A 24,928-nucleotide genomic window follows, 5' to 3' on the forward strand; every position below is an offset into this window, starting at 1 on the left:
CATGGAGTCCGCTGCCTTCAGATACTGACCAATAATTATGTGAATATCATTTTCTTTTCACATAAATGAGACATGCTTTTTCCTCCCAAGGTCTGCTGTCTACATATTAGTCTACATATTTTTTAACCATACTCCCTTGGATACTTTATTCAATATTTGGAGGATTGATTGATTGATACGTCAAAGTCTTCATCTCAGAAGATCAAGGAATATTTCATTCCTCATGATATGACCAGCATGCTTATGGAAAAGAGACAACCATTTTGGGCTTATATTTTTGGCTTTTTTTATAGAACAGTACATGCAGACAGGAAAGTGCTTTAGTGCTTTTTGACAGTGTTATTGAAAGGCCTCCTATTTTAAGATAAGTTAAAAAGAATTTTGTGGTAAGGCTATGAGACTATGACCCACAAAACTGTTATAAAAAGCTGCATGAGGTTTATGAACTGCAGTACATTGTTCTAAACCATCAGAATCCTCTTGAGACACAGAATCCAGCATTTCTAAAATAATCTTTGAGTTTGTTATACTGTATAAATAGTCGCACGTGTTAAAGTACAGACCCACATGACTCATTTCATAAACTTAACATATACCTTTATTTAGATTAGTTTATTTCTACTTAAACACCAAAGCTACCCTCAACAATATGTTACTACAAAAAGAATGCTTAGGATAAAAAAAATAAAAAAATTATTTGTTATATATTTTTTAAATGTACAGTGTAAAACGCCAGTGTGAAAACTCACCATACATATAATTTAAGTCATATTGTTGATTTACAAGTTAAAATACAAGCAGTTTTAGTACTATTATTATTAACTAGTAAAGTAAGGTATTCATTAGAGATGATATGTAAGGAAGTCAGCTGAGGATGGTTTAGGAATGTGAATGTCATCTTTAAATAACACAAACACTCTATGTACAGTAATATGTACACTGCAGATGTCCATTACAGGATTTTATGAGATAAGTCCGAGGCGTTTCTTGATGAAATGAGCCACAAGGCACTGCGGTCGCTGCTGATATTCCAGCAGAACATCGTGAGGTGTAGAAATTTGATCCCCCTCAAGCCGGTTTAGCAGGGTCACACACACCACTGCAGCTGCAAAAAAATAAAAATGAATAAATCGATGACACCACTAAGCGGCCAATGACATGATAATTAAGTATCACTTTTGAGGTAATTACATGCTGCTTGAAGGAGGTATGAGGCTTATAAAGCTACTGCGTAGCATGAATATACACATGCTTAAAGAGTTAACATTCTGAAGATACAAATTCTGTTATTATTATTTTCTTACATAACGCAAAGCTGCTTCCTCTGGTACTGTTATAGTGGTGATGAGGAAAACAAACATTGTAAATTTCTTAACTACCTTTAAGGTTGCAGACATGACACATGGCAGCAAAGACAGTGGATTCCATCTCAATGTTCCTGACACCTGCCTCGCTGGCTTTTCTCAGATATTCCAATTTTTCTTCAGTGGAAAATGAGCACAGTGCTCCATCCAGTCGCCCTTGACCTACAACAGGAAAAAGAAGTGATGGAAAGAAATAACTTTTTAGTGTCCAGTCTTCAAAAAGATGTCTGTTTTTGAATGCTTGTGATTAATAAGGTTTAAGAGTCCATGATCAAAAAACAGTCAGAGTTAAAGCTATTGTTAGGCAAGTCTGACATGTCAACTAAGGTTAATAGTTGGCCTTTTACAATAGATGTTGAACAGATTGCATGGCAATGCTACAGTTATATAGTTTATACTATGTAGCACAGCTATATTTTAACACAACTAGAGCACTGTATTGACCAATCAACATCCAGGACCACATTATAAACTAATTTTAACATTTTTGCATTTGACACTTTTTTCCAAATTGACTTGCATTGCATTCAAGGTACACATTTGACCAGTTTATGCATTAACTGGGAATCAAACCCATGACACTCACATCACTAGTGATACGCTCTACTGTTTGAGCTGCAGGAATGCCTGTGTCATGTTTCGAATGACCAAACCCAGTATGGGCAAAAAAACAAAACAGAAAACAATTACTTTACCTTCATAGAAGTCATGTGTGCACATTGTGTTTCCGATAACAGTGGGAATATCTGGAAGCTCTGAGGAATTCTGCAGCAGCTCTTGGGCCACATCCCCATCTAGCTCTGTGCTTCTGGTGATTACCTTTCCCAAAACCACCTGCTCAAACTGTGGCCTGAAGAATGAGTCTACAGCTTTATCTGTGATCACTACAGTGCCTGCAGACAGACCTGTGTGTTCAAAGAAAATATATATTTTTCCCCCCCAGTGTATAGGGCAGCAAACCCATACATTTACATTTATGCATTTAGCAGACACTTTTATCCAAAGCGACTGACATTGCATTCAAGTTACAGTTTTTACATTTTATCAGCTCATGCTTTCCCTGGGAATCGAACCCATGACCTTGGCGTTGCTAGCGCCATGCTCTACTATTTGAGCTACAGGAAAGCATACACTTCATGCCCCCTGCCATCCAGCAGTATTAAGGTGTGGTACAATGCTTCAGAGTTTGAATTATTGGCTGATTAATGTTTGAGTCTCCACAATTGCCATTAAAGTTAAAATTACTTGGGTGATGTATTTGCACTTCATAATTCAGTCATACAATAAAGCAGGAAGTGCTCACCAACTCCGCCTGACGTGCCAATGCGAAAGATGATGACATCACGACAACGAGCATGATAGAGCAATTTAATGAGCTCATGCAACATGATGGAAATGGAGGGAACACCCATGCCATGCTGTTAGAGACATCGAAAAATACATAAGTTGCATAAGATGCTAGTGAAAAAAAGTACACTACAGATTAAATGATATGATGTAAGACATGATTCAGCCAATAATTACATTTACATTTAGTCATTTAGCAGACGCTTTTATCCAAAGTGACTTACAAATGAGGACAATAGAAGCAATCAAAATCAACAAAAGAGCAACAACATGCAAGTGCTATGACAAGTCCCAGTTAGCCCAACGCAGTACACGTAGCAAAGTTTGTTTGTTTTTTGAAAGAAAATATATTTACAATAATATCAAGTTTCATCAAATCATTTAATAATGTAAATATATACATATGCATACATGAGTCAGACCACCAGTTCTGTCCACAGTATGTATTTTTATTTTTTTATTTTTTTTCCAGCCCCTTAGAAAAGTAACAATACAGCTATTATCAACAAGTTGCATGATTTGCAGCATTATTCATGTCTGTGGGCTATGGCACAAATGGTGCATTATGTGTTAAATGTAGTTTGTAGGGTTAAGGGATTTCAAATCCATTAGTAAAAGCATAACTTACAGCTTGTCTTAAACATTTCTAATAATTTTCCCCAGCTTACTGTTTATTAACACTTTTAGCACTATTAGCAATATTGCTGACTCAGAATTCATATTCAGTGCACATTTTACATAACCCCACATCACATGATCTTTATACATAATGTTCAAATCAATTTACAGGCATTTATTATGAATAAACTCTCATTTAAACGCAAACCTAATCCATATTTGAGATACTCACACTAATGGACAGCACAGGTCCCACTTTATACATGGAATACCGATCCGTTCCCTCACAGATATCGCTGATGTCTGTTATGTTGCTGGGAAGCTCCAACTGCTCATGGATAAACTGGGCAAAAGATCTCATCCGATTGGGACTTCCGCCAACACAAACAAACTACAGAAAGACAATTGTAGCAAAAGGAATCACTTTCCCCACAAATGTTTTTGGTAACACTTTCTATGAAGCACATATTTATAATACATTATAAGGATATTCTTAAGGCATTATAATGTATGAATAATGCATTATAAAAAACCTTATGCTATATCATCTTATGAATATTCATAAGAAGTTTTAATGTATTATAATATTTACTTATTTGTGGTTATAGCTTTTTTTTACACATTTATTTTAGTGCTTTGCTTTTTCACATAACAAACAGAACAATAATAATGAAGAAAAGAAAATATAATAACAATAATAAAATTAAAATATAGCTGCAAGCAGCAATTACGGGGCCAAGCACTCCAGCAGCAAAATGAAGAGCTAAGCATAGCATGGAGCATCAGATCAAATTCAACAATGAGTACTAAAAGCAATTTTAGGATGATTTCAGTTGAAATAAATACAACCTCTAGTAATATTATAATTAATTAAATGGCTTATCACTTTTGACTAGGTGGCGCTGCAGTCAAATCATTTTGGTGTGTTCTGTGTGAGGTGACAATGGCACACACAAAGCTTGTTGTCATTTTGCAAAAGCTTTGCAGAGGTATAGCCTCAGAGTTATTTTGGCACCATGCCTAAAATTTGTTGTGGCGCTGTACGAAAATGTACATTTTGTCTATCGACCCGAAATCCATAACTTTTTGTCAGCACAGTCTGAAGATGATCTGACTCAATTTTGGTGAAAATCGAACAAACGGTTGAGGAGGAGTTCGAAAAAGTAAGTTTTCAACATAAATCGAAAGTGACGTGACACACGGCCAAGTATGGTGAGCCATACTCGGAATTTGAGCTCTGCATTTAACCCATCCAAAGTGGACACACACGGAGCACACCTTTAGATTACGAGTCCGACTCTCTAACCATTAGGCCACGACTTCCCACAAAACTCAAAATGGCAGTTTGCATGAAACAATTTCATGTTTTGTTCAGTTATAGCGCCACCAAGAGGCAAAATCCCACCAAATTGTTTATGTGTCCTTAGAGTGTGCCCATAAATATGTGAGTCAAATTTGGTGAAAATATTTATTTTTGTTTTGGATTTATAAACATTTTTATATATGAGAAGAGAAAAAATGACTGATGGGCAAAATTTTGGCAATTGGTCATTAAATTGTAGGCGGCATGCTTTGTTTTCGAATTTCCTACGATGGTTTCATCTCGATCGGAGTAACAGTTTAGAAGATATTGGCAAATGTTTTTTAAGCGCTAAAATGCAACGTTGCACAATCCATAAGGCAAAATCTGGCAAGATTGGTATTGTTGGATTGGGCAAGGATTCAGAAGTCTAAAAAGGTGACTCTAGTGAAAATAAGTCGACCCCACCCAAAGTTATAAGCATTTGAATATTTGATTTTACCACTAGGTTGATTTTACCACTTCGAATGACCCATACCAAGTTTCGTAACGATATGATAATGCATTCATAAATTATAGCATTTTACTACAAAATTCAACATGGCCGACACCCAAAATGGCTGATATGGGAAAATTGGTGGACTATGTGTGATGCACCGAATCTAAAGAGACCATTTTTATGATTTTTGGCCAAACCATTCACAAGTTATAAGCAAAAATATGAATTTTTCATATCTCCTGACCACTAGGTGGCACAGTGCTGAATCACTGTAGGTAGCCTCAGGTCATGCTTGTTATAACACACACCAAGTTTCGTCTCAATCCGTCAAACCCTTACAGAGATATAGCCTCAGATCCATTCTTGCTTGCTTTTCGGGAAATTCGTTAGTGTGGTATTCGAGAATGCTTGGACGAATTGACTTGAATTCCATAAATTTTTGCCAGCATGGTCTGTAGATGATCTGAGCCAATTTTGGTGAGAATCTGACGAACCGTCTAGGACGAGTTCGACAAAGTAGGTTTTACAAACAATTGAATATACCGAAAAAACTAAACCGTACGATTTTTGAATTTTTGATTTTGGACTTCATTCATTCTCGACTTGAGCCAAGGATTCAGAGGAAAAAATAATTTTCATTTTTTGGCTTACGGTTCAAAAGTTATCATCATAACAAAATTGAAATTTTGGACAAGTGGTGGCGCTACAGTTTGAGTTTGAGACCCCAAATTTACTGTGGTTACTATTGATACTATCATCTATCAGTGTGCCAGATTTTACAACTTTCCCGCAATCAGTTCTTTGGGCTGCCATTGATTTTCGAGTGGAAGAAACGTAAGAAGAAGAAGAAGAAGAAGAAGAAGAAGAAGAAGAACGCCAACGGATACAATAGGTGCCTACGCACCTTCGGCACATTCAGAATTCAATATTTTGTTTCAGCTGATCACACATTCGTTGCCAATTTATCTTAAGCAGATCTTTGGGTTCTTTAGTAATTGTAACTCCAAGATATATAAATGAATTGTAAGTTTTTTTAAAAGGTGTGGATTTCAGAAATTGTGGGTCCATTTTTGTTGTAATGGGCATTAATTCACTCTTTTCACAGTTAATTGTAAAGTCAGAGAATGTCCCAAATGTTTTAATCAAAGACAAAACCGAAGGAACAGACTTTTGAGGGTTAGAGATATATAATAAAATGTAATCTGCATATAATGAAAGATAATGATTCTGCTGCAGAACCTTCAGAGGAGGCGGCGTCCACTGCAAAACCACCAGAGGTGGCAGCTTCTGCTGCGGAACCTCCTAGGGTGGTGGCGCCCACTTTTGAACTCACTGTCTGTCATGTCATGGCCATGGAGGCCGTTCATGAACTCACTGCCTGTCCTGCCACGCAGTCTATCCATGAACTCTTTGCCTGTCCTGTCACTGCCAAGGGGTCCACCCATGAACTCTCTGCTTGTCCTGTTATGGCAGTAGAGGCCGTTGTTAACCTATCTATACTCCTGTTTCAGTCTTGCCTGCTCTGCCATGGCTCTCTGCTCTGCCTGCTCCGCCATGGCTCCCTGCTCTGCCTGTTCCACCATGGCTCAAAGCAACTCTGGATCTGACCCGGTGGTCTCCTGCTCCACAGTCCCACTGCCTGCCACTGCTCCACAGTCCAGGCCCACCATTGCTCCTTAAACCATGGTCTTGCCCATTGTTTCACGCTCCATGTAATGATCCAGATGCGGTTCCGCTTCACGGGCCTGAACCTCCATCCCACGCCCTGGACCACCTCCAGTCCTCCACCCTCCTGGACTTTTTGTTGTTTTGTTTGGGGTGGGTGTTACGGTTGTTACCAAATATGGATTAGGTTTGGCCGCCCATAGAGGGGGGGATCTGTCACGCCTGTTTTGGGTTTGGTTTCCTGTTCTTGTTTTCATGTCTTTTATTTTGTTTGTTATAAGTAGCCATCATGTTTCTATTGTTCCTTGCCGTGTATTGAAGTTGTAACCTGCTGTCGGTGAGTCTAGTTTGTCCATGCCAAGTCAAGACTGTTCATGTCAGGTCTGTTCAAGTCAAGTCAAGTCAAGTCTCGGATTATATTTGTATTTTGGATCGCCAAGTCAAGTCAATTCTCAGATTATATTTGTATTTTATGCTCGCCTCCAGTGGGACTGCCTGTTACAACTTCCATTCCACTTGATCAAAAGCACGCTGTGCATCAAGAGAAATAATAACTATATCTGTGCAGTGCTTGGCATATAGAATGTTAAAAAGCCGGCGCAAATTAAAATATGACCAGGCATAAAGCCTGTTTGGTCCGGGTGTATAATAGAGCAAATATGATTTTTCAGACGATTCGCCAATATTTTTCAGATAAGTTTTGTTTTTATTGGAATCAACGAAATGGGACGGTAAGATGACACTAATAGCAGATCCCATCCTGGTTTAGGAATTAAAGTTGTATTAGCGCTATATAAAGTGGTAGGTAATTCAAAATTGTCACCACTATGTTTATATATTCGTAAAAGAAGGGGTGAAATTAAGTCACTAAATTTCTTAAAAAATTCAATGGTAAACCCATCTGGGCCAGGAGCTTTATTGTTTGGACAAGAAAAAATGGCTCAGTTAATCTCTTTAAGGCTTATGTCTTCATCTAAATGTTTAACTGCATCTTCATTTAATTTAGGACGATTCAAATTAGCTAAGAAATTAACTACAGTGTTTGCAGTTGCATTGTCCTGAGACTGGTATACATATTCATAAAATTTTGCAAAGCATTTATTTATATCAGTTGGATCATTTATGAGATTGCTGCTACTCGATCTAATTGAATGAATAGCGAGGGATGCTTGGGCCTGCCTCAGCTGACGAGCAAGTAACTTTTGTTGCTTGTGTCCTAGTTCAAAATATTTTTGTTTAATTTAAGCATTTTAATACATTTTTAGACATAAGCACATTATATTATATTTTAATTTTACAACTTTGTTAAGAGTTTTCGCAATTTGAGTGACTGAATTCCTGCTCCAACCATACTAATATGTCCTCAATTTCCTTCAGTTTACCCTTTTCCTGTTTCCGTTCCGCTCCCTCGTACAGATATATCCTCAGATATATAATACAGCTTTCATAGTTTCCCATAAAGTTGCACCATGAACTTCCCCTTTGTCATTAGTAGAAATAAAATAAAAAAAAAATCTATTTTCTCCCTAAGATAATCACAGAAGTGCGTATCTTTTAATAAGTTGTTGTTCATTCGCCATGTGTATTCTCCTTTAATTATGCCTAATTTCAAATCCAATGAATGTGGGGAATGATCTGATATTAACACATTATGATACTTTGAAGCAACAGCCACAGATATTAATTTGGAGTCAATTAAAAAAGAATAAATTCTCTAATAAGATTTATGCACAAATGAAAAAAAGGAATAGTCTCTGTCAGAGGGGTGAAGTACTCTCCAAATATCTACTATATTGAGATTTTTTATATAATTATTATAGTTGTCCAAGACTTTGATATAGTTAACTGACTTGGTTGTCTGTCAAGAGTTGGATACAAGACACAGTTAAAGTCTGCTCCAGTGATTATATTTGTGTCTTGCAGATTTGGAATAGCTTCAATTACTTTAGTAAAAAATGCTGGATCGTCGAAATTTGGGCCATATAAATTAACAAGCGTAACTGGAATCTGATGAATTATCCTTTGAACCATAAGGTATCTACCATTTTGATCTGAAATAGTTTATGTATAAATGGAAAATTCTTTCTAATAAGGATGGCGACCCCTCTAGCCTTTGCTGTAAAGTTAGATTGATATACTTGGGAGGCCCAGGCTGGCCGAAGACGTCTTTGTGCGTTTTTCTTCAAATGTGTTTCATGGAGAAAATGTATGTCTGCTTTAAATGTCTTTAAGTGTGCAACTACTTTTCCCCCATACATTCCATCTTAAGAATCTAACCAATCCCTCAAATGAATTACTGTAATTCATTGTAACCACTGAACAAATGTTTTTGATAAAGTGCCTTTAGAACAACACAAATTATACACCATAACTTACAAAAGCTGACATAATAATTAATGCATAGTCCCTCATAGAACTCAAAGAACATTCCCCCACACTCCCAGCAAGTGCATCTCTCCCCTCTACTTCGCTTAAACCTAACATTAAAGTATTATTAATGTAGGTTCCCATCTTGCGACGTTAATCAAATGAAAGCAGAAAGCAGAAATTCTGCTTCTTCTAACCTCCCTCTGAACTATTAATAAGATCTTATTTAACACATAAAGTCTCACCACAGTATCTGGAACAAATCGGTCTGATAACATGTAAAGGTTGAGTTTATCACTCATCTGCATTATGGATCATCCAAAACAACTGAGCACATTGATGATTCAAAACTTCAAATTTTTCAAGGTGTTTGACTGCCGCCAGGCCAGTTAACCACCTTGTCGCTCAGAAATTCGTTTGCAGCCTCTGGAGCCTCAAACGTTGCAGTGATGAATCTTGCCGGAAAAAGAAAACCACACTGTATCTTCATAGCTCTACACTAATCTCTGATGCTGTTGAACACCTGCCATTTTTTCAGGGTATCCATTGTCATGTCTGGATAAATTGATACCCTTGCCCCGATGTAGATCAGTGGTTGGATAAACGCAAGATGAGCTCCTTGGTTTGATAATGATGAAGCCTGGCGATGATTGCTCTTGGCCTGCCATTAGTCGCCGTTTTTAAACTGCGGTGCGCCCGATCCACTCATATCGGTGTTTGAAAATGCTCCTCTCCCAAGAGCTTCGGAAGCAGCGTCTCGACGAACCTGGTGGGCTGTCCTTGCGCCTCTTTTTCTTTTTTGTTTTGTGTACATCTGTGCCGACTCCACAGTCAACCTTGAACACAGCTGCTCCAGAGCCTCAGTTCGTTGTTCATGTGCATTCTTGTTGTTCTAAGGTCCATTCTTGCCTGTTCTATTCCCTCCACTCACACAACAACTTCTACTTTTTAGTGTGGAAAGTGAAGTTGAGATATCACTAAACCTCTTGTCCATATTGGTGCTGACAGTGTTAATAGCAACCATAAGATCGACATTACTAACTGGTACAGCGGGGGAGCTCGTGCTAGCATCTACCCCTTTAGTGCCCTCGCTAGCTTTCACCATTCTTGTTTCTTCCTCCTCTGGACCTTTATCACCTTTTTTAACTTTGTTTGGCTTTGTCATTGTCCAACGAACTGTGCGCGAATGAATTCTTATTGTTTTTTCACAAATAAAATGATATGGGTGAGAAAATTGTGATAGGTCAGGTAGAGCTCAAGAGAGTGTGTCTATTCCATATCGCCCCACTGGAAGTCCCCCTTGGTTATAACTTTTAAGAGTATTATGATTTATAACACACAGTGAACATGTTGCATCCACTTAAATTCAACGGATTATATTTCTCATGGTTATAATGTTGTCACGGTGCACACACGAGGGAGGAACCAGGAACACGCAGACGAGGATATAAACTCAAATAACACTTTACTGACATCAAGGCAGGGCAAGACCAGGCAAGGCAGGGTAAGACACAGACATCCAACACCGGGGATAACGAGTAGACCAGACGACACGAAACTGAACAGACAGAACTATAAATACACACGCAAATCATAGATAATGAGACGAACATGGCTGGACAAGAATTAAACTAATGATATGACAGGAAACAAACCAAATAAGGAAACATAAGGCGGGAACATATGACACACACACGACAGTTCCCTGACATAACTCCCCCCTCCCGAAAGGCTCGTCCCGAGCCTTAACAGTTCCATCGGGGAGGGGGGGTGGGCGCTCTGGAGGCCTCTCAGGACAGACACGGACCACAGGACGGGGACCTCCAGAGCGGAACAGACAGACAGGACCCATGGCGGAGCAGGGAGCTCAGGAGGCCATGGCAGGTGGTAACTGTGGCCATGGCATCCTTCTTCGGCCCACCCACTCCACCCAGAGCTCTACTACCCCCCCCCAAAATTTCCATGGGGAATCCAGGGGGTATCAGGAGCCCTCCGGGGCTGGACAGACAAAACACGACAAGACACGACAGAAACCCTCCAGGGTCAGACAAACAGGACATCCCACAGGAACTAGAAGCCCTCCTGGGCTGGCTAGGAAGCTGAGTCTTCCTCTGGGCATGACGAGGAGTCAGGGGCCCTCACAGGGTCCCTCAGCAACCTCCTCCACTTCTGCGACAGGGGGGGCAAGCGGCTGCGACTGGCCTTCATGGCCACAACTCAAGGAGCCGCCTGCCCCAGACGAGTCTCCATGGACAAGACAAGACATGGTAAGTTAAAATGTTCCTGTGGGCACAACGAGACATACATACGGCACTCCTGGCCGTGACGTGTGGACTTGATCCACGGAGAGGGTCAGAGGCGACCGATGGGCATGAGTCAGTGGCAATCCGGCGGGCTTGAGTCAGCGGCAATCCGGCGGGCATTGAGTCAGAGGCTGGCCGGCGGGCATTGAGTCAGAGGCTGGCCGGCGGGCATTGAGTCAGAGGCGGATCGGCGGCGTGCACAGGGAAGCCGCGGACGGCGGCGTGAATAGGGGGAGCCGCCGACGGCGGGTTGGCTTTCCCCGCGGACGGCAGCGTTGATCTCCCGCGAACGGCGGGCTCGGTGAAGCCGCCGACGGTGGGTTGGCTTTCCCCACGGACGGCGGACTTGGGTGAACCGCAGGTAGCGGCGTGATCTCCCGCGAACGGCGGGCTGGAGTGAGCGGCAGGCTTGGGATAGCCGCGGGCAGCGGCGGGAATCTCCCGCGATCGGCGGGCTTGACTCAGCGGCGATCCCGCGGGCTTGACTTGAGGGCTCGTGGCCAACGGACTCGCGGCGATCCCACCAAACTCCCACGCCCACTGACGCGGGCTAAGGCAGGATGACAAGCGGCGACTTCCATGCCGCGAGGGACAAACAAAACAGGAACAAAACAAGACTTTTGAAAAACGGAAAACAAAACGAGGTGAAGGGGCGCCGCTTACTGTTTTGGTCTGGTCTTCTGTCACGGTGCACACACGAGGGAGGAACCAGGAACACGCAGACGAGGATATAAACTCAAATAACACTTTACTGACATCAAGGCAGGGCAAGACCAGGCAAGGCAGGGTAAGACACAGACATCCAACACCGGGGATAACGAGTAGACCAGACGACACGAAACTGAACAGACAGAACTATAAATACACACGCAAATCATAGATAATGAGACGAACATGGCTGGACAAGAATTAAACTAATGATATGACAGGAAACAAACCAAATAAGGAAACATAAGGCGGGAACATATGACACACACACGACAGTTCCCTGACAAATGTATTGTAAGTCTCATATCTTGACATCTTTCTTATGCTACTTTACTTAAAGCAATCAAAGACCACTTATAAGTATAGTAATAATAATAATAATATTTTTTTCTCAAACAGGCATAAGATCAGATATCAGATCAGATGAATGTGTAATATGACACATTTGCTTTGAACTATTTTTATTGTAATATCAGTTTGATTATTTTGATGGTAGCCTTTAGACAGCTGTTGATAAGTAACTCTACAACTACATGTCAACTAGCAGTCATTAGAGTATTAGTAGTATGTCTGCTAAATATATGTTAACACTTTATTTTAATGGTTCCCCAACAGACAAACTGACTATAAGTAACTTTGCAAGTACATCAACATTCTACCTACCCTAACCTTAACCTAAGCCTACTAATACTCTAATGAGAGTTAGTTGACATGTAGTTGCAAAGTTGCTTATGGTCAGTAGACTAAGGGGTCAAAAAAGTCAAACAGGCGTGCACATCCCAACCACCCAGGTCAGGCTCAGGTGCAGGACAACTGAGGAACTTGAACTAAGAAAAAGGAGAGAAGTCCGCACACTGAAAATAGCTGCTCCACATGAATTTAATAACAGCAACGTTTCAACCCTCAGGTCTTCATCAGGCTCAATGGCATCAAGCCTGATGAAGACCTGAGGGTCAAAACGTTGCTGTTATTAAATTCATTTGGAGCAGCTATTTTCAGTAGACTAAGGGGACCATCAAAATAAAATGTAACCTAACATATAAGCATTGCATTTTATTTTCAGTTGAAATTATTAACTAGCTCACATCAAAATTAATATTAGCCTCACAGGGAACACTCAAACAACACTCCACACCTAAACACTTACAAGATGTAGTAAGATACTGTGCAGATCTTAAATAAGCAATGTCAAGATATATAGTCCATTATAAATGTAAAAGTAGATTTAATATGGTGTTCATTGTGTGTTATAAATAATCATAATCTTAAAAATTATAACCACACATGCGTAAGCAGAATAATGTATTATACTTGTTGTTATAATAATTTACAAGATGATATAACATATTTTTCTAATACATTATGCATTCATTATAATGCCTTATGGAATACCCGTATAATGTATTATAAATATGGGCTTCATAGAAATTGTTACCAAGTTTTTTTATTTTTTTGATTAAATTCATATTGATTATTCATATCTATAACTCACCATTCCCTGATTTCACCTGTGTCATGTTAGGCTGACTAGTCTTTTTAAGTGATTAGTGTAAATATATGCACATGTTGCATATGTATGTATGTATATAACTCTGCATGTATGCAATGTTCAGTGTCGGGTCTTTCCTTGCATGCCAATTTTTTGGTGTGCACATTTTATGCCCTTCGTCAATTATTTCTTGGCTCCCAGGCACTGAACTGTGTAACTGACTATAGTCTCAGGCAACTTATTTTCTGACACAGCTGTCCTTAAAAAATAATTCTGGCTCAAATGAACGTTTCTTATTTATTACTTTGCAAAATAATCCCCTTTGAGAAGATAAAAGAGTTTGAGTATGTATATATCTCCTGTATATACACACACACACAAACATACACATATAAATTTATAACATCATGATCTTTATCAATCATCCTTTATACAAGTGGCTCGTAATTTTGGTCCTGTGTAAAGTACACATCTAATATAATATAAATTATGTTTATTCACACTGTACTCAGGGAATAGCGTGTAGTGAGCATGTCAGTCAGAACACTGCTCAGTTCATGGAGCTGTTGATCAAAATCTGGTGTGTGAGATAAGCGAGACATACAACATTTGAAAAGCGGCCAGAACCAGAATTGAGAACCTGTGCTCTATGCATTCCTATACATTCCTATATTCCTATCTTGCTTAAAGTGTAATCAATGTTAATGTAACCTTAAATCTGCTGTCTAGCTCTTGTCTGGTCAGGACTTACAAACCTTCACATCCCCAAACATCTGGGGCAGGTCGTGGGTCTTGGTGCCCAAGTTGAAGTGGTACAAGATGTCCTCTTCCATGCTGTTCAGATGAGGGTTCTTCACATACTCCACCTGTCTGTGACACATCATATCTGTTAGTGATGCTGACTAATGTGTTACTCATAAGGCAACAATGCAGCTAAAGACAAATGACTTTAGTGAATGTTTTCTCAGCTTTAGACATTTTTATTAATTATTCATTTCATTAATTAAAAAGTCATTAATGTAACTTCAATCTCATTTTCTCAGCATCCTGACTATACGAGATATGAGAACTGAACTGAACCCAGTATCTCCAGTAAGCCAGAACTCTTTACTAAATCTTTACACAACCATCAACCTGACATTTTGCACTACTTAAAATGGGCTGCTTAAACCCTTATTTTATCTGATCTTATTAACTTTAACTTATTGCATATTCTTTGATCTTTTAAAGAAGTATGGTTTGAATAAAATACAGTTTTCTTACTGAATGTAATCGCTGTGTTCATTTCCCATGGTGTTCAGTAAAATAGGTGCCATGATTGCAGTTCTCTTCAATCTGCAAAAAAGTGGAAAAAAAATTAATATTTTCACATGTAGACAGGAGAAAAAAAATCCTTTTGATTTTTCTACTGCAAATTTTTGCCCTTTTACTATGCAGACCGTTGTGTCATCAGGACCTTTTGACAATAAAAATGTGTCTCTCTAAGACTCTCTTATATAGAGCTCAGAATGCATTGATTGGTTATATGGGGAGGTGTAGCACCTTCTACATCTTTCTCTACCTGGTTACTGATCACTCTTTGACATGTTCACAAATAGACTTATGCTCTACAGAGAGATGCAGCACTGTGCCAACATCACCTCTGAACACATAAAAGTTTGAAGTGTGTGTACAATTTGATTTGTTCAAGTGTGTATGTGTGCAACGGTTTAGGAAGTTTATGAAGACATGAATTTGTAGAATGACATGGGTATGACATAGGTATTACAATGTGATGGTGGTTTAATTCAAAAGGCATAAAAAGATAGTACATTTGTTTGAAGATATAAAAAAGCAGAACGTTTTCTGTGAGGTTTAGGTTTGGGTGTAGGGTTGGTGTATGGGGGTTAGAAAATACAGTTTGTATAGTACAAAAAACATTATGCCTATGGAGAGACCTCATAAACCAACGTGTGTGTGTGTGTCCATTAGCTTACTAAACTTGTATCCTGGTTACTTGGATCTTGTATCCTTCTCCATCTGCTCCAACCCATCCATTAAAAGATTTAAAATTTAAGTTGTAAACGAAGTAATGCATAGGCAACATTCATAGCTGTACAAAACTATTTACATGCATTTAAATGTAAGACTTCTTGATGGTGACTGTACAAAGGCATTATGTAACAATCAATAGAGCTGGCAAAAATAAATATTGCTTATGTGCCAGTTTAATTTAAGAAAATATTGATATTCTGTAGCTGTGCAATTGCTGCTATCAGGGCAAAAAAAAAAAAATAGCTGCAGATTAAATTTCTGTATTAAATGTAATTAGTAACTAGATAATAATATTAGGTGTAAGTAGATAATAATAGTAGATAATAATAGGAGTGTGTAAGTGCTTAACTGAAAGGAATATAAAGTGAAATATATGAGAGTGATACATATATCACATTTATCTGTTAAACATGTCTCAATACATCTATCCATTAAATAGTTTTGAGCTCTGTGAAACAGATTCAGGAAATAATATTTGTCTAATATAAAAACCTCATAATCTGCTTAAGTAACAAAATTATATATATTTTTTTTGTAAGATAATTTGTGACCATAATTAAAACTTAAAATGCAGTTTTTTGTTTTTGTTTTTTGTTTTTTAACTACAGGAACTTAAAACCCAAGGCTGACCAAAGGCCAGACAGTTGTTTGGTTGGTTCATTCATTCATTTAGATTCCTTACCCTTAGAAATCAAATTATGGCACTGTGACACTGCAGTTATAAAATAACAAAACTCAACATATCAGTTACACAACTGGTCCATTCTCAGTTAGCCGGGCATGAGATCAAAAGGGTGGTGATGCAGAGTTTGAGATGTTTTTATGTTTATTTTCCATTATAAGTAAATGCAGAACATACTAGGATGTACTTTGGTTGTACATAATTGAGACAGCATATACAACATTTACATATATATATATATATATATATATATATATATATATATATATATATATAAAAAAAAATAACAATTACATTCAAAAACTAACTAACTAAGTGCATATTTATCTCCATCTGCATACAGCACAGGACACACTGAGGGTTTTGCAACAGCTCTTTAATAGATTACACATTAAATCAAAGCAAAACAATGTTGAAACATGTCGTAACAGTGTGAATTTGAAAACACACTATGTACAGTCATGGCCAAAAATATCGGCACCCTTGTTAAATATGATCTAAGGCGGCTGTGAAAATTAATCTGCATTGTTAATCCCTTTGATCTTTTATTTAAAAAATTCACAAAAATCTAACCTTTCACTGGATAATAAGATTTAAAATGGGTGGAAATATCATTATGAAATAAATGTTTTTCTCTAATACACATTGGCCACAATTAACGGCACTCTTTTATTCAATACTTTTTGAAACCTCCATTTGCCAGTTTAACAGCTCTAAATTGTCTCTTATAATGCCTGATGAGGTTAGAGAACACCTGACAAGAGATCAGAGACCATTCCTTCATCCAGAATCACTTCAGACCATTTAGATTCCCAGCTTCATGTTGGTGCTTCTTCTCTTCAGTTTACCCCACTCATTTTCAACAGGGTTTAGGTCAGAGGACTGGAATGGCCATAGCAGAAGCTTGGTTTTGTGCTCAGTGACCCATTTTTGTGTTGTTTTTGAGGTTTGTGTCTGGATTATTGTATGGTTGGAAGATCCAAACATGGCCCATTTTAAGATTTCTAACAGAGACAGTCACTTATTGATTTTTTTTTTTTGTTAGTATTTGATGAACCATGATGGGATGATGCCATGTATCTAAACAAGATGTCCAGGACCTCCAGCAGAAATATAGGCCCACAACATCAAAAATACAGCAGTATATTTCATTGTACACATGGGGTGTTCACCAAACGCATCTTCAATGTTAGCTGCTAAAAAGTTCAGGTTTTAGTTTCATCTGACCATAGAAGCCAGTCCCATTTGAAGTTCCTGTCGTGTCTGATAACTGAATATGCTGGAGTTTGTTTTTGGATGAGCTAGGAGAATTTTTCTTGAAACCCTCCCAAACAACATGTGGTGATGTAGGTGCTGTTTGACATTTTTTTAAAGGTTTTCTGACCCCGATACAAAACAATTTTCGCAATTCTCCAGATGTGGTTCTTGGAGAGTGTTTAGCCACTCAAACTCTCCTTCTCACCGTGCATTAGGACGATATAGACACACGTCCACTTCCAGGCAGTCACCGTAAAACAAAAAAAGATAGGAATCTTTGCCTGTCTCAGATTGAACAGATGCACCGGAAATGCAGTGATTTGGAAGACTGGTCGCGTCGCAACAATGTCCGCCTGGTTAATCTACCGACGGGAATGAAAGGGGACGATTCCGTCGGCTTTCTTCAAAAAAACCTACCCAAATGGATCCCCGAGTAACCGGGCTGGTAACCGAGTATGCATTGGAAGGGAGTGAGCCCAGTAGAAGCTTGATGTAAAGGAATTCTGGGCGTACTCAGCCCAGCCAATGAATTGGTTTCAAGAGTCCTGGTGGCTGTGGCAGAAGGTTCGTAGGAAGCGGCCGATCTCCTGGATCTTCCTCTCCGTCTGCCCGTCCGTCTGGGGATGGTAACCAGATGACAGACTTACGGTCACACCTAGGAGTTTAAAAAAGCCTTTCCATACTCTGGAGATTAATTGTGGACCTCGATCAGACACAATGTTTTCTGGAATACCGAAGTATCTGAAGATGTAATTGAATAACAACACAGCCGTCTCCATGGCTGTGGGCAGGCCTCTAAGGGGAAGGAGTCGACAGGACTTAGTAAACCGGTCAACAATCACCAATACACAAGTATTACCATCTGATGCAGGCAGGTCTGTGATGAAGTCTACTCCTAGATGTGACCAAGGACGGTTGGGAACGGGCAGCGGGAGGAGCTTGCCTGCTGGTAAATGGCGAGGGCTTTTGGCATTCCGCGCAGCCCTGGACGAACCTTCTCACATCCCTGGCCATGCTGGGCCACCAGTATCGATCTTTCAGCAGCGAGAGGGTGCTGTTGGTCCCGGGGTGGCCAGTGCCCAGAGAATCGTGAACGGAGTGGATGGTTGAAGTGCGTTGTGTTCTGGGAACATACTGCATACCAGGTGGGCAGCCCGGCGAAGTGGCTGTGGAGGCATTGGCAGGAGTATCTGGCTCAGGATTCCACTGAATGGGACAGGCAATGATCTTTTCTGGAATGATTGACTCAGGTTTTTCGTCGTTTTCTTCAGGAGTATGGATACGGGACAGGGCGTCAGCCTTTACATTTCTGGGTCCTGGACGATATGTGATAGAAAAGTTAAACCGGGTAAAGAAGAGTGCCCAATGGGCCTAACAGGGATTGAGTCGTTTAGCATCTCGTAGGTATTGCAAGTTTTTATGGTCGGTGAGAACTGTAAAAGGGTGTTGTGCACCTTCCAGCCAATGCCTCCATTCCTCAAGGGCGAGCTTGATAGCCAGGAGTTCCCGATTGCCGATATCATAATTTCTTTCCGCCGGGCTGAATTTCTTGGAAAAGAAGGCACATGGATGGAGTTTGGCTGGATTCCCCTGTTGATGAGATAGCACGGCTCCTACCCCTGAAGTGGAGGCGTCGACCTCTACAACGAAGGGTCTCTGGGGATCTGGATGCACGAGGATAGGAGCGTGGGTGAAAGCTTCCTTCAACTTCTCAAAGGCCTCCGTGGCAGCTGGTGTCCAGGACAGAGACTTGGGCCTATTACGCAGAAGGTTGGTGAGGGGACTGGTTATGGCACTGTAACCTTGGATAAACCTTCTATAGAAGTTGGCAAAGCCTAGGAATCGCTGGAGTTCCTTGATGCTGGTTGGCACCGGCCAGGTCCGGATTGCATCCACCTTACCCTCATCCATTCGGATGCCACCACTGTCAATGATGTATCCCAAGAATTGTACAGAGGGTTGATGGAATTAACCTTTCTTGGCTTTGAGGAACAGATGGAACTCCTTCAGTCGCTTTAAGACCTGGCGATGTTCGGCCAAGCTCCGAGAGTAAATGAGGATGTCATCGATGTACACCAGGACGAACCTGTGTTGATACTGCCGGAGCACCTCATGCATAAAATCCTGGAACACGGAGGGGGTGTTGACAAGGCCATATGGCATAATGAGATAGTCATAATGGCCAGTTGGTGTTACAAAGGCTGTCTTCCACTCGTCCCCCTCGCGTATCCGGATGAGGTTGTACGCGCTGCGTAGGTCTAGCTTCGTGAAAATGGTGGCACCACGAAGATGTTCCAGGGCAGCTGGGACCAGAGGAAGGGGGTAGCGGAATTTTACAGTTATGTTGTTTAATGCCCGGTAATCGATGCAAAACCTCGAAGCAGCAGGGGAGGTGGAAGGGCGGATGTAACCTTGCTTAAGAGCCTCACTGATATACTCCTCCATGGCCTTCTGTTCAGGAAGTGACAGGGGGTAGATTTTACCCTTGGGCACTGGCTCACCTGGCAGGAGATCAATCGCACAGTCCCATGGCCGATGAGGAGGTAATTGGGAGGCCTTCTTCAGGCAGAAGACGTCTCTGAAGGGGGCATAACATGAGGGTATGTCAACGGATTGCTTCTCGACTGGACTTTCTATAGACGTAGAATTTACCGGGATCTTCTTAACAGCTCGATTGAGTGGTTGCGGGATTCTAGGAAAACAGTCTGGAAAACAGTGAATGCCCCGTTTCAGGACCAATGCGCCAATAGATTTGGGGTTCATGTTGTACGAAACACGGGCGCCCGAGTATGATGTCAGTGTGTGCTCCCTCCAGAACCAGTAGGGTAATGCTCTCTTCATGCAACTGACCAAATCTTATTTGAACGGGACCGGCGCTGTATCTGACCATAGTTTGTCCGATGGGCTTTTCAGTTATCGAGTGGATTTGATAGATGGTTTGGTTGGCAAAGGTTGAGAGTTTGAGTTGGCGGCAGAGGCTCCCTGAAATGAAGTTCCCGGTGGAACCAGAATCAAGAAGGGTTTGCACTGGAATGGCGACGTTAGAGGCAGTAATCATGACTTCAGCTGTGAGCGGCTTCATGAAAGTGAAAGTGACGTGACATACAACCAAGTATGGTGACCCATACTTGGAATTTGTGCTCTGCATTTAACCCATCCAAAGTGCACACACACAGCAGTGAACACACACACACCGTGAACACACACCCGGAGCAGTGGGCAGCCATTTTATGCTGCGTCGTCCGGGGAGCAGCTGAGGGTTCGGTGCCTTGCTCAAGGGCACCTCAGTCGTGGTATTGAGGGTGGAGAGAGCGCTGGACATTCACTTACAATTCCTGCTGGACCTGCAGCACTTTACCGGTTAGGAGAGACACTATGAAGGCTATTTTAGACGTTTCGGTGGGAAAAGTCTAAAAAACAGATGCGGTTGCATATCTATGTTCAGCGAACATTGCAGCAGGAACCCGTTGCACTCCTCCGCCACACCAGAGAAGGGCGCTTGTCTGGCCATGGGACTGGAGATCATAGGTGCCGAAGAAAATGTGGTTCCGGTGACTGGGGTGATCGGAGGTGCTGGTGGTGGTGACGGAGCAAGAACTCGTCGGAGGTGGTCCACGAGTTCCTGAAAAGGGTCGGGATTGCTCATGCTGTACCTTCGGTTGGTTCGGTCTTCTGTTACGGAAGCAGACTTCACACAAAGGGATTGTAATTAAAGGTAAGGTTTATTTACAGATGAGCAAAACGAAGGAGGCTGGATCAGTGAGTAGTGAAAGCAGTGATGCTTTGAATGCAGAGATGAGTAAATAACTTGACTGTCGTCTTGACAGGAACTCGTTGATGGTAAGAGTACCACACACCTCACTCTGGACTGAACGGCTTCGAGGAGAAGAACCAGGATCCAGGACACGGATGGACACAACACTCAGAGAGAACACAAGAGGTAAGTACACAGGCAGGTAGGTAACAGGTAGGTCGCTGAGATAGCATGCAGGAGTCAACTTTGTATGAACGAGACCGGACGTCTGAGAGTAGTGAGGTGTGTGGTTTTATTGTATGGATTGATGATGTGCAGATTACGTGCAGGTGTGCTCATTAGAACTCAGGTGAAGGAGAGCCTGGTCGATCTGTGACAGAGGGAATTAGTTTGTAAATTTTCTAAAGAAACGCAACAGAAACTAAATGTTGAAAGGGCTGCTCTTAATGACTTGCTTCAACAGAGAACAGAATATTTAATGCATATTACAAAACATAAATATTAAATAGATGGAAGCAAACCGAGTGGACTCTGAAAAAACACGAGAAACTTTTTAACATTCAGGCAATCAAAAGCCCTAAAAGTGGTCTCACCTTGCATCCCACAGACATCAATAAAATATGGCATTTTTTGAAAAATTATACACTTCAGAAACGCAACCAAACATAGACCAGTTAAATAGTTTTTTTGACCAGTTGAATTTAACCAAACTTTCAAAGGAAGAAGCTGATAGTCTAGACTCTGAAATTACATTGGAAGAACGGCATAATGCGTAACTGCATAATAATTGATGGCATCCCAGTTGATTTATATTTGGTGCTGTGGGATTTACTAGTTCACATTTGGTTACATACTATTAATGACGCCATATCCAAGGGCCACTTTCATAAAGATCTTAATACGGCTTTAATTACGGTCTTACCTAAACCCGGCAAAGACCATTCAGATTGCTCTAATTATAGGTCTATTCACTTGATTAATGAAGATTTAAAAATATATACTAGTTATTGCCTGTCGTCTACAATCAGTGATTCATAAATTAATTGACCCAGATCAATCAGGATTTATTACGGGCCGTTTGGCTGCGGATAATGTGTGCAGAGTATTACATGTTATTGCAGAATCAGGGAAATAGAAAACACCTAGTGGCCTCCTATTTATCGACGCTGAAAAAGCATTTGATCGGCTGGAATGGGGTTATTTATGGTATACATTGAAAAAGTTTCATTTTGGTGATCGGTTCATTAGAATGATACAGTCCCTATACACCACTCCCATGGCCAGAGTATCAACCAGTGGGTTTATCTCAGATATCTTTACTATTTGCAGGCACGAGGCAGGGATGTCCACTTTCCCCTCTTACGTTTAATCTATCAATAGAACCCTTGGCACAGTTCGTTAGACAGTGTAAGCATATCACCCCTATTCAGTTAGGCTGATCAGTCCATTCTATCTCTCTATATGCAGATGATACTTTATTGTTTTTATCTGACCTGCAGCGTTCACTCCCTAATGCCCTTAAAGTCTTAGATGAATTTGGCAAATTTTCTGGATTTAAAATCAATCACTCTAAAACTATTTAGATGCCTCTCAATTCAGGAGGTTCTAATGTCCCTAATAATAATAATATTCATATATCAACACAAGTTAAATACTTGGGGATCGAACTAACTACCTTATCTCTCATTTCAAATGTTAATAATATGTTAATTTATAGAAATGTTGAAGCTGATATTCAGAGATGGATGTGTTTACCTTCATCATCACCCGCCTGAATGTCAGCAATAAAAATGAATATTCTACCTCACATTAATTTTGTTAGCTCCATGCTGCCTCTCTCTCCACCGGCAAATTATTGGAAAAAGTTAGATTCTTTACTGATAAAATATGTATGGAATGGAAAGTGTCCCCGCATTAAGTAGTCTACACTTCAAAAAAGCAAAGTGGAAGGTGGATGGGGCCCCAACTTTAAATGGTACCATTGGTCCTTCATTCTGCTCTCAGTTGTGAAGTGGTTTGATCCTTGTCCACAGTCTTCATGGAAACAAATAGAAAAAGATCTTATTTCACCAATTCGTTTGCAAGACTTTCTATTTTCTGGCATTTCTTACAGGAAATGCTCATTATACTATGAATCTGTCCTATACTCTCCAAATATTTAAAAAAGTAGAATCTCTATTTTCTTCTAAAACTGTACGGCATACTCATAACCCTATTTGGCACAATTTGAATTTACTTTCTGGTGGAAAACCTATTGTACAGCCATCTTGGGCTGCAAAAAGTATACTAACATTAAATGACATAAGAGGAGAAAAATCAATCCTAGATTTTCAAGAATTAATTAAAAGATTTAATAGTTCTCAGAATACTTTATTTCTATATTTTAAATTATGTGCAGCGTTAAAGGCACATAAGGTACCTTGGGGTACTGACCTTCAAACTCATCCAGTAGTAAAATGGATTAACAATGCACCAAACAAAGGAACGGTTTCTTATTTTTACTTTTGTTTTTCAACTCATGAAGCAGAGATTTTTCCAAAAGCAAGAGCATGGGTAGCTGAGTTGATTCCCATTAATAGAAATATTGAATGGGAAACAGTATGGGATTATACATTTCATGCATCCACAAACCCCAACCATCAATTCATCCATTTTAAAATCATTCACAGAGCATATTTAACCATGTGCACACTACATGTTATGGGTTTATCACTACGTCCTTATTGTAATTTTTTTGGGCCAGGTTGCTTGGGCACGCTGATGCATATGCTTTGGGATTGTCCTGATGTGCAAGATTTCTGGGATATGGTGCTTGATGTTCTGTGCCAGGTCACTAGGATTAGTTTTTCCAAAGATCCTGTTCTGTTTTTGTTGAATGACAACTCTCAATTTCCTCTAAAAGAGAAGGACTGGAAATTTTGGTTGGCTGCCTCGATTGCTGCAAAGAAACTTTTAGTTCAGCGATGGAAACCTCCTCATGAGCTTTCTATCAAGCATTGGTTATATTCCTTACTTGAGGTATTATATTTGGAACTGTCAGACCACTCATGCTAAACCGGTCATTTTGTCTATGTGGAAGAACTGTATATTTTCAGTTAGGGAGATCTTGGACATTTAAACCATTTCTATTATTTTTGTAGTTATTTTATTTATCTGTATTTTATTTATTTATTTACTTGTTTTTTAATTTTTTCTTCAAATTGCTGATGTGCGGTGGGTTGGGGGGAGGTTGTGAGGGGTAGTAGTTGTCTGGTACATTTTTTATTTTTGTTGTTGTAACCTATTTGCTACTTTGAAAAAACATAGACAAAATTACAAAAAGAGAATAGATTAGTACATGTGGTACATGTAATAGTGTTATAATAGCTTTTGATAAGACTTGAAGGTTACACTTTATTTTAAGATGCCCCTGTTACAGTGTAATTCTACATTTAAGTACTGCGTAATATTAATTAGCTACAAGTACTTACTATATGGTTAGGGTTAGGATTAGGGGTTGGTTTAGGGTTACTTGCATGTAATTATGCATAATTTATTGTTA

At 40.0% G+C, this 24,928-nt stretch overlaps 1 protein-coding gene across 1 annotated transcript; it reads right to left on the minus strand.

The window, feature by feature from the left end:
• Positions 1–581: 581 nt before the first annotated feature.
• Positions 582–15,121, minus strand: LOC306876379 (uridine phosphorylase 2-like). Its single transcript, XM_079427485.1, has 8 exons — positions 15,100–15,121; positions 14,924–14,995; positions 14,416–14,530; positions 3,562–3,720; positions 2,668–2,782; positions 2,060–2,269; positions 1,380–1,526; positions 582–1,105 (listed from the first exon to the last, which is right to left on the minus strand). The coding sequence occupies exons 1-8, from the start codon at positions 15,108–15,110 to the stop codon at positions 963–965; spliced, it is 972 nt and encodes a 323-aa protein (XP_079283611.1). The 5' UTR covers positions 15,111–15,121; the 3' UTR covers positions 582–962.
• Positions 15,122–24,928: the final 9,807 nt, after the last annotated feature.

This window comes from Barbus barbus, assembly GCF_936440315.1.
Source record: "Barbus barbus genome assembly, chromosome: 10".
Lineage (NCBI taxonomy): Eukaryota > Metazoa > Chordata > Actinopteri > Cypriniformes > Cyprinidae > Barbus > Barbus barbus.